The sequence below is a fragment of the Catharus ustulatus genome, chromosome 11 (assembly GCF_009819885.2).
Source record: "Catharus ustulatus isolate bCatUst1 chromosome 11, bCatUst1.pri.v2, whole genome shotgun sequence".
Classification (NCBI taxonomy): Eukaryota; Metazoa; Chordata; class Aves; order Passeriformes; family Turdidae; genus Catharus; species Catharus ustulatus.
This window is the reverse complement of record NC_046231.1, coordinates 13,938,965-13,950,319: the sequence shown is the minus strand read 5'-3', so window position 1 is coordinate 13,950,319 and position 11,355 is coordinate 13,938,965. Positions and strand designations below refer to the sequence as shown.

At 42.1% G+C, this 11,355-nt stretch overlaps 1 protein-coding gene across 1 annotated transcript in view; it reads right to left on the bottom strand.

Annotated features, from left to right (window-relative positions):
* Positions 1 to 122: 122 nt before the first annotated feature.
* The window catches only part of GLG1 (golgi glycoprotein 1), an 81,571-nt gene continuing 70,338 nt past the window's right edge, over positions 123 to 11,355 (bottom strand). The window contains exons 19-26 of the mRNA XM_033069457.2: positions 10,732 to 10,869; positions 9,320 to 9,443; positions 8,835 to 8,977; positions 8,511 to 8,612; positions 7,757 to 7,864; positions 7,042 to 7,162; positions 6,030 to 6,136; positions 123 to 5,571 (exon numbers count right to left, since the gene is read on the bottom strand). Coding sequence (XP_032925348.1) covers positions 5,404 to 5,571; positions 6,030 to 6,136; positions 7,042 to 7,162; positions 7,757 to 7,864; positions 8,511 to 8,612; positions 8,835 to 8,977; positions 9,320 to 9,443; positions 10,732 to 10,869 — 1,011 coding nt within the window. The 3' untranslated portion in view covers positions 123 to 5,403. The remainder of the gene's footprint in view (positions 5,572 to 6,029; positions 6,137 to 7,041; positions 7,163 to 7,756; positions 7,865 to 8,510; positions 8,613 to 8,834; positions 8,978 to 9,319; positions 9,444 to 10,731; positions 10,870 to 11,355) is intronic.

The following is an 11,355-nucleotide window of genomic DNA, read 5'->3' as shown; positions in this document are numbered from 1 at the left end:
CAGCCGCCCCTGCGCGTGCGCCACCGCCCCCGCCAACCGCGGGGCGTGGCCAAGCGAGACCCCGCCCCTCAATCACCGCCCCTTCCCCCCCGTGCGTTCCCTCAGAAATAAACCACCACAAGTACAAACCTGCAGACTCTTTTTATTAAATTCTCCCATTTCATCTGTACAGAAAAAAAAATGCACATTATTATGTTCAGAATTTCAGTAACATCTCAAAATTACACAGCATGGACATGTAAAAAAAAACCAAACAAAAAAAAAACCAAACCAAAAAACAACTGAAACAAGGAGTGGCCAGGATTTATACACAGAAAGGGGAAGCAATTTACAAAAGAAAAAAAAAAAAGTCTCGTTAATGTCACATTTAAAAATAATTATAATAAAAAAGAGAGACTACGTTGAAACAGCATCTGCTGTACAATAGGAATCCGCTGGGTCTGCTTTGTACACTGCAGGGTGCTGGGGGCCCCTTTCCCCCACACCCGGCTGTGCCCAGTCCAACACCCATGGTACTCACAGCTTCCGACCCTCCGCTTCTACCGTCACACCTTTCCCTTTTCTCCTAGTTCAGAATTTCCCAAGGCGAGAGCTAGGCGAGCACTTCTATCTAACTCAGCCAACACAGGGGCAGCAGGGGCGGGATCTCGGGGTGCAGCGATTCACCCCAGCAGGGATCTTTGTGTTTGGTCAGCTCCGAACCAAATCTGGGGGTTGTGCAAGGAGAAAATCCTTCCTCTGGTTAGTGAAGAGCAACGTGGTTACTCCTCCCTATCCCAGGCAGCGTTCAGGAACTCAAAGGAGCAGATGCAGAATTGTACCACACGGGACAAAGCGCAGTGCCAGCCGAATTCTCTCTGGCACATGTGTGATTTGGGTGCCCTCTAACCATGATTCACCGGTGGAGCAAAATGGCAGGCTTGTCCCCATACATGGACACTGCACAAAGATCAGTACCTGGGCGCTGCCTGGAGGATTTGAACCCCAGAATGAGGAACATGCTCTTACACAAACCCTCACTACAGCTGTTTAAGTCCACAGAGCTGTACTTGAAATAGGGACAGAAGTGCTAGATGAAATATTCTGGTTTCATATCACACTCGGGCACGCATACACACCTCAAAACTACCTTTTTTATTTTTCCAAACAAAACTGATAAAGTAAAAAAGCCTACAATCTTCTTTCACTAAGTAATAATGTTGTGTCTTAACAGAAATCGCCATCCAACTTGAACACAATTCCTCTACTACATTATGGGATTCCAGCAATCCCTCTGGCTTGGCACATTTCTTCCCTCTGTACCTACCTGCAGTTAGTTTCTGTACTTGAGACAGTCACAATCATTATTTTCCATACAATGCACCTACTGTGGATCCTTTCAGAGCAACACACTGATTATATCACAGTATCAGATTCTGGAGGAAATGCTAACATTTTGCTACAGAATTATTCAACTTCCACTAGGGTTTTTCCAGCCCTTTGCAGTGACACAGACACACAGATACTCAACCCAATCTGCTGGGCAGTACTGCAGGTGCCAGAATTTTGCTCCCACCCAGCTCAGTTACTCCAGCAGCCTAATGATAAAAGTGAGGCAGGAGAATCCCAAGCTGAAACTCTCAAGAGGACTTGATTAGACTCACTAGGTAAACAATAAATAAGCTTATTACTGCAAATGAGAATGAATTGTAACAGACTAGCAGGAGTGGAGTATAGAGGTGCACATCATGCACAGTTCCTAACACGTGCACACACATGCCTCACTTGTTAACCCTCACAGCTGCAGCAGCAGGAAGCAAATGGAGAGCTGCATGCCTTACCAGATCCCAAACATCCAGCTCTTCCATCCACACTCTGAGCACTGGCATCATCAAGTCTAGAATAAGGTCTCCGAAAGGTTTTGTGATGATCAAGAGGAAAAAAAACAACCCAACCAACAACCATCTCCTGAACTGCATTCAGTGGAAGGCAGACTTCTCCAGTGAGAGGTAAGGGTCATGAAGAGGAAAGACTACCACAGGCTCTTCCACAATAACCCACTTCTCCTGGCTGACTGCAGCTACTGCTAACACTCTGTCAAAACACAGAAGTTAAAAAGGCTTTCTCTAATTCAAGGCAACAGCAGTGTTTCTTACAACCATTCCTCACACCTTCCTACCAGGGTGGTGAGACACTGGCACAGGTTGCTCAGAGAGGTTGTGGACTCCCCACCACTGATGTGTTCAAGACCAGACTGAATGGGACTCTGAGTACCCTGGTCTAGTGTGGAAGGTGTCCCTGCACAAGGCAGGGTTTGGAATGAGATGAGTTTTAAGGTCCCTTCCAACTCAAAACTGTTCTATGACACTATGATTCTTTCTCTCTTTCCTTCCCTGCAGTGGAAAATGGTTACCTGCAGGCAAGATGATGTGTTGGCAACAGCACAACCAGGTTATTTTTGGAAGAGTACTCCTGCGGGTTTTCTGTGCTTGCAAAACCTCTAGATTTTTAGGTATGCATGAAAAGGAGGAGAATGCTTCAAGACTGTGACTGGTAGATTTTTAGTCAAGAAAGAAGCAGATTTGGTCGTCACCACTGGTAGGAGACCCCTTTTTAAAACATGAAAAGATAACATGCTCAATGATAAAATGTCCTGGACCCCTTGCCAGCCTTTAAAAGGAGTGTCTGTGTCTACTGTGACAGGTTTATTTAGTATGCTACTTTTCCTACCAAAGGCCTCAGGCCACACCTCTAACACAATCACAGTGCACTCACACAAACTGTGAGCCTGACACAGGCAGAAACACCACCAACCACAGACTAACACCATCACAGAGCATGGACTCCTAATGCCACACTCCGGGCACCCTTACCATAACCTTCTCCCATTAAAAAGGAAAACAACCTGAAAGCCTTATATCTGAAAGTAAAGTCACCTTCAGAGCTGAACAGGGTTTACATTTGGAACTATGGCTACAAACCTACAATTTTCACTGCAATGTCTTTTGCAATTTAGTGGAAGATGCTATTTCTAGACAATAAACCATCTAATTAGGCTTTTCAAGTTAATCAGGTTACAAAATGCCTTCTCAAAAAGTCACAACAGTTTAAAAAAAGCCCTCCAATGGCAATTTAATTATGCCAGATAGACATTTTGGAGAAGCAGGGCTCGTGTCAGCAAGCAAGGCTGCACCAAGATCCCATTTCCCTTGCTGGCAGCTCTGTGAGCACAGTCATCTTGACAGAAGTCATTTCAACACTCAGTCAAGTGATACAATACACACTTCTAATTGTCAAACATATTTATGGAGTTACACACCTGTCCTACCTCAAGAGACTTGATTAACTGTTTCTCTTCTGGTCCACTTCATGCTGACAGACAGCCAGGCAGGCACCCTTAGCACCAGGGAGGAGGGGCAAGAGAAGGAATTCAGGTTTAAATTCAGTTCTACCTCACCACTTTAACTGCAATCCTACCATACACTAACTCTCCACTGAAACTTCATTGCCCAGGCTTTCACTGCTGCTTCTGTTCACAGTACTTTACTACAAAACCAGAAATGTTGGTGAGATTCACTAGCATAGCAAGTCTAAATCCATATTAGTTTGCTACAAACCTCAGAGCAGGATGAAGGTATGTCTGCAAAAAGCTTCAGCAAAAAGCCAGAACAAAAGCTCACAGTAATGCCATTCTGTGTATACAGCATCACCAGAATCAGCTGGTCCAGAGTGTCTCAAAACCACCCCCACTGTTCTTCTAGAGAACAATGGGGAGAACTGAAATGCCAGGTCTTACCTAGCAGTGTGCTAAGTGGGAAAATAAAGTTATGGTTCAAGCATCAGCCTAAGTTGGACAGTTTCAGGCACATGGTTTTTACCACACTACACATTGGTGAGCACATCTAACAGGTGAGTAAAACATATCCTCCTGTACATATTGTGCAGCCTTTTCTAGATATCATCAACACACTCCATGTTTCAGTCAAAGCACCTGTCTTACGAGCTCCACACCTCCTTGTACTTGAGGAACACAGATAATGGTAAGAAGAGACCACAGCTACTGGGTGCAGCTTTTCCAAAACACCTTCTTTGGGCTCTTGGGTGCAAGTATCAGGTTCTGGAAGTATAAGTATACATAGCACAAATGCACACATTGATGGTAACTATGCAAAAGCTAAAAGCTACTTCCCTTAAAGATCCAGATGTTTCTGCCTTTCATACCACACTATCATTCTGCCACCCACTTCTGCTTGGCATTCTGGACCAGCATCTGTGAGTTACATACCAGGAAAATGCCAGGTGTTATCACCATGAGTTGTAGCTGTGGAAATGAAAACCACTCTTGTGCTACCATGCAAACCATCAAGACTCAGAGTGTGGTTACAAACCACTGTGCTAACCCACACGTAACTGTTACATAGAGAGAGAGGATGTTGAGTGTTCCAGCGCTTTCTGCATCACTGACAGAGCACTGCACTGCCAGTGTGTCAATACCATCTACACACAGTTAATTTGGGAGGGTAACAGCTTAGCAGCAGCAAGGTAAAACCAAAGGAGTGTTAGAATTTTTACTGCATCATTGCTAATAAAAAGTTGACCGAGTAACTGCTCAGAGCACTTCCTGCCCACTGACACTTCACTACTGACAGGCTCTACACATCTCATGTCTACATCGTGTCTTTAATCTACTGAAATACAAGTTGTACAGCTCACATGAGTATTCAATCCTGGTCAGTATTTTATTCTATCTTGCGAGCAGCAGAGGAAGAAAGGGAGGACATCTTTTCAGCCAAAAAAGTCCACAGTCACATAAGCAGGATATTCACTAGGAGGTGACACCAGTGATTGGTGTCTTTAAGTTGTCCAAGACTATGCTCTGAAGATGCTTTACACAGACGAGCAAGATGTCCAAAACAAGGCCAACTGTGGTGTAAGATGCAATTTACCCTTTAATTTCCTGCCTCAATTCACCCAGCCACAGAGGATGACTAGATTTCAGTATGAACCACTACCTAAATCATATAGTTGGTATGCAGAATATGTCTGTCTTTAAAAATTTACTTAAAAACTTCTTGAGCTGCAGGTCATATCAGTCTGATTTGGAGAGTGAAGGCAGTTCCAACAGTACAACAGAGACTTGTCTACAGGCAGGTAAACGAGAGTCTGCTAACAAAGGGGTAACAAAAGCTGCTGGCTGGGCTGCCAATGTTGCACACAAACTTTCATAGGATGAAGATGCCATGGATGAGATCCAGGATGGGAAAACTGAGCCAACACCTGCTGCTTTTCTAATTTTTTTTCTAATTTTTTTTTCTTTTTTTTTTTTAATTCTCCTCTCACAAGAGGGGGTGGGTAGACTATACAGAGGAAGGCTGTACAAAACTGGGCACTGGGCAGGCATTTCTTCAGCAGGCAATCCAGGCTCTACCTGTCCTTGAGCTCTCTTGTCACCCGCTTGGTGATGCGTCCACACATCAGGCCGATGAGGAAGAGTACACAGATACCAACTGTGATCACAGACAGGATGTAATTCTTGGATGGAGAGGTCATAACTTGCATGGCAAGGTCAGAAAAGCCTTCTGCTGGGGCAACCTGGAGGTGAAAAGGGAATAAATGAGCCAAGTTGTACTTTCCATTGAACTTTCAACCGTGACATTTACCAGCTTTAGTGACAGGTACTGCTATTGTCTCCTTTCATTGTTGGACTTAATCTGAACCAGAAAAAAGCAGGCTTGCAATGTTTCACCTGAAGGAGGCACCTTTATAACAGGAAGTTTTCCTGCCCTATTTCATTATCCCACACTTTCTCTGAAGGAGACTAAGCCCGTACAAAATATAGTTTAATTCTGCATTGTTAGGGACGCATCTGGGACACAGAGATAATAAGATGTAAGTTCCAAGAAGACAACCTGATCTCAATTTTTCTGGACCAAACTCAAAATATTAAACTTCATTCAGAAACAAGAATTTAATTACAGTTGAAGCTTTTTATAAATGCCTTGCAACAGAGAGATCTAAGGCATAAAAATGGGAATCATTTACATCCTCACCTTTGCAGCATAGCTCCACATTTCAATACGATCATTAAGGCGTTTCTTGCATTCAGGCTGCAACCTCACACGCTTATCTTCCAGAGCTTCCATTAAGCATGACATTTCTGTAATGTGCAGAAGGTGGTGTTACAAACTAGAAACAGTGGCTTTGATAACTTGGTGCAGAGAGGGGCTCTTCCATTCTCATGAAGGCTGATGGTTACAAGGCTTTCTGAACAGACCTGGCAGACTACGCCCAAGGCTAGCAATTTCACCAAGATTCATGATCAGTATTGCATTTGGAGATGCAAGGAATTTTGACTTCCAAGAAGAAACTACAGTACATATCCAATAAATAATTCATGTGGTTTACATGAAATTTTATGAAGTCTTATAAATCTACACCTTCTATGACCTGTACACTCTGAACTCCATGCCACCAGCCTTTAGAGAGAGCTAAGATCAAATTCAGTTTGGAAAAAACACATCTCCTTAGGCTTGTTAGGAGTTTCTTTTGAACAACAATGTATTTTGAAAGGTTTAACTTCCTGACTTTTCACACAGTCCTGTGAAAAGGAAATGAGATCAGAGTGTTCTGGTGCCTACAGAGGGGCTTGGCCAACTTACTCATAAGCTCGTTTAAACACTCATATAAGATACAGACATAAAATTTTGTATTTTTCATTCATGCTACCATACTTGACTAATCCCTAATTAGATGCTTTCTGCTTTGCAGTGAAGAGTTATTTAGCTTGTAGCAAGCAGGCCATAGACTTAGTTGAACCAACTCCAGACTTTTAATGCACAACTGTCAATTCAAGTACTTGCAGGCAGAGCCCTCTCTAAGCTACAGACGTGGACACAAGGAAAGACTTCTTGACACCCATTCATCTACCACTTCTATTGCTGTTCCATCCTGTTGCCTACAAATGATGATGGAAATATCTTGTACATCAGATTATGCTGGTAAGAAATGTAGGTGAATTATTTCACGACTGAGAGGTTACACAAGTACAGCACGAGCACTTACGGCGTCCTCTCCCTGGTGGAATGGCAGCACAGTGGTGTTTGATGTCCAGGGCACAGGCTGTGTGGAGCACTGGGTCAACAAATATATCTGCTTTGCTTTCCTTCAGCATGTTGAGCACTTCCTGCAGAGGAGGAAATGGCAAGTACATCTCAGAAAAAGGAGACTGAACAAAACTCATACGGATCAATGTCTCTGAAAGCTGTATCATCTTTTCAAATCCAGGATTGTGAGAAAATCCACCACTGTCCTTGGATAAGGACATAATATGAATGCTGTTTTAGGCTTAATTAAGTGACCTGGTTTGTAACACTCCTTAAAATAATTATATTAATCTAAAAGGCAATGTCAATATGCCAAGACTACTTCAGTTAGAACTGAAATTGTGCCATAAGAATGGCACAATTCTTATGGTCCTCCAGCACACAGCCTTGGTCTAGGAAAGCCTGCAATGGAGACAGCATCAAGTAACAAGAATCTCTGGCAACCATAATCAAGAAAGGATTCAAGTCTGGAATTGCAAAGGAGGAACTTTCAACACAATTTTCACTGGCAAATTGAAACTGAATCACTGCAGGCCAGAACTGAGATGTATAGGGAAATTTCAGCACTCTGGCCTCATGCTAGCTAGAACATTACCTAAGCTGTGATCTGGAAAAATCACAGACTTATGCAGGGATGGGAGCTTTTCAGAGCACATCCAATTTATTTTCTTTACCTTCTTGCACATCTCAGTTTTTATTTTCAGGAGATTGACTTTCAGACATTCTTCCACCTGTCCAGTCTGCTCCTGAGCTGCTGCTTCTTCTGCACATAAGCTGGAAATCTATTTTGAAAGAGGTGTTTTAACGTAAGTAGTTCACAACAATCATTCTGCCTTTTAGCACATTTATATCTCAATATGTTAGTTCATCACAGGGTGCAGCTAAAGAATACATGATGAGATTGCTTCCCCCCCAAAATCCCTAAAGCCAAATGCAGCCTGGCTCATGCAATATGCATAACCCTTTGAAACCCAGCAGCAAGAAGTCAATATCGCTGTACTGAGGAGGAGGGCAGGGAATAAAACAGCATGGAAAGAATGTGAAAGTATGAAATAAGCAACACCTGAAGCATGACCAACTCTGTTACCAAAAGTGAAAATTCAAAAAGCCTGACTGCATTCCAGTTAAGGCTGACAAGACCAGAGAACTGACTTTTTTTGCAACAGGAAGGAAGTATTTTTCCATAGTCACAGGTACTGATGAGATCCAGATGAAAAAATTAACTTTGTATTAGCACTGCACAGGAAACTGCAATTCTTGTGCAATGGACAAAAGTCACAAGCAGAGAATCTGACTAGCCAGAAGCAGCTCAAAGGGATTTTTTTTTTGTTGTTTTACTTATTAGGAAAGCATGTTTTGAGAAACAAGAATCTGTTACACGAAGGGAGCTTTCATCCTGAAAAAGTAGCTAAGGAGTTACTGTCCTACCTCATCAGAACAGTGCATCTGAAGCTGGGGATCCAGCCGATAATCAAGGGCTGATTCCTGGATTATCACTCGAATTTGGTCCTCGCAGTCTGGAGAGAGACGCTATTTGGAGGAGAAAGCCATTACCTCACTCAATCACCTTTGAAAATCAACCATTCTGTACAGTAACCTGTATTCTATAATAATTCCACAGAAATATAAAAACCTCCCTTACGTATAGCCTTTTGCATACATTGAACACAGCACAAGCCCAAGTTTGATTTGTTATTCAATGATCAGCACAATCTGCACATTTTCTCACTTGCAGGCATCAATTCTACTCACCTGGTCTGCATATTTCAACTTCAGGCATGAGATGACTTGTCCCTCCAACTCTGTATCATCCTTGGCCCTATTCAGGATATTTTGGCAGAATTTTGGTATGTCTGCTTTGCACGCCTTCCTGAGCACAGGGTTTAAGCGGTAATCTAACCAGGAGAGATGACAGAACTTCATTACAGCACACATCACTTCAGATTACAGAGCATAACACTCCAAAAGAGATGGCACAGAAATTTCCTGGATGATATTACACCATCAAGAATCATAATTTTTGGGGAAAATAGTATTTTTCCATAACAGAATTTCAAATTGTGAGGTAAGAGCTTCAGGACTAAGGAGGATTCAACAACACATGCTGACCCTCAAGAACTTGACTAAGGTCAGTGTGTACACAGAAAACAACAAAGGAGAATTAAACAAAACTGATACTCTTCCAGCCATGCAGAACACCTCAGACAAGCAAGTTCTGTTTTAATTTCAGAAGATACCTGTGTTCTGTGTAATCTGGCGCTTGGTAATCATCTGCTTGCATTTAGGATCCATCACTTCACTGTTCTTGTTTTGCTTCAAACACTGCAACATGTTTTTTGAATCTGCCTCTGGACAAAACCGCTACAACAAAAACCCCCAAACCCCAACAAGATGCATCACTAAAAGCACTTGAAAAAACAAAATCCAAACCCAAAAAGCAGGTTCCAACTCATGAAAGGGAATAAGCATCTGCCCAACAGAGAGGTACACTGCCTAGCCCAAACATCTCAGTGCTACTCTCTGAATTGACTATGGGCATTAATGTTTCTGCTTATGGACTGAGCACTGAGTTGTGCAGTCCTGACTCGCCTTATCAAAAGCAAATTGCCTTTATTTTCTACTCTTGAGAAACAGCACACTTGGAAAGAAATACCCACCAAATTAGGTCTCATAGTCATCTACTTTTGTTCCCATTTATTTTAGAAACTAAAACCCCAACAATTTAAGTCTATACACATAGTGTTGTTCTGTGTAAATGCTGCTCGGACAAAGTAACAGTAAAATCTTCATTAGTACCCCTCAGGGCAAATGAACACCACAAACAAGGAGAAAGCAGAGAGGAACTCATTGACAGTAATCAGCCCATTCCCACCTTGAATCAGATAGTCAAAAATGAACCAGCTTACCCAAAATTCAGACCAAGGTACTAATTTCTTTTGTTCGAAACTAATTCTGTGGGTGTAAGATAAGGTTTTTGTATCTTCAAATCCTCACTATCTTCATAAGATCACAGGTCTCTTTTTAAAAGCATGTGTCTGAACTGGAGAGCAAATAACTCTCAGGATGGGCTTCATCAGCCAAAATGTGGAGTCAGGGCACTGCATACAGACCACACATCCTAGTGTTTCAGGGCTTGAAATTCTGGTTACTGTGAAAGAGTATCTTATATGAACATTCACTGCTGATTTCTACATGGCACAACTTCCAGCTTTCATTTCTAATTTTAAGTTATGCATGATTTTCCCTGCTTTATCAGTTTGATAAAAGTCTGTGTGAACCAGGTCAGCAGTGAACTGAAGATTTTACTCTTGCCTGTAATCATAACTTCTGCACCCTTGCTAAGAGCCAATCCAAATCCAAACTGACTGGATGAGAACTGTATTAGGAGCCTCAGTACAGATTCCTTCCTCAATTCTGCTGGCAGTTGGTAAGACAAATTTATTAGTGCACAGGCTTTGATCAGGAATATGAAAGAGAGGAGCCCTGAAGAAACTTCAGCCTGATTCAGAGTTAAGAAACAGATTACTTTGCAAAAAAGCAATCATACTTCTGAAAAAGCAGTGTTGTAACAAGCCTTTATGGGAAGCTCAAAGCTGACAGAGCTCTTACATCCCAACCTTGCCCTCTTAAATGAGCACACTACCATTACCTTGATCATCTGCTTACAGACTCTCATGAGTGTGTAGTCCAGTTCTGGGTCCATCATCTCTGTCTCCTGCAGTTTAAACACCTTCTGGTGGCACCGTGTACTCAATTGCTTCTTGATTTCTTTCAGGCATTCAATAATCTACAACACAATATTGCAGGCATAATGGACACACTATTGATATGATTCTGTCATACACAGCCATGTGTTTCCCTAATGACCACCTTCATCTCATTTGGGCAGTTAAGTTCCCAATGCCTAGAATTTTATCAAAGTCATTGTCAATGCTTATCTCCAGGACTTGTTTTAAGCTCATCTTTTCTCACAAAGATTTAATGAGATGAAGAGGGTCTCTTGGACTTATTCCAGAACCACAAATCTCATCCTGCAGACATTATGCCTAAGAAATCTTTAGCATAATTTGCAGTAACCAGCTGCTAATAGCTTAAAATCAGCATAGACTGAAGAATGAAGGGCTCACAGCATTGCATTCACTCAATAATAAAGAAATTAACATTCCGAAGCATTACCAAAATATTTGAGTGATATAAAAATGAAAATCTCAAGCTGCATTTACACAAGCAGAAGCGTTCTTCAAAAGTTTTCTGAAATGAAAGTACAAATTAA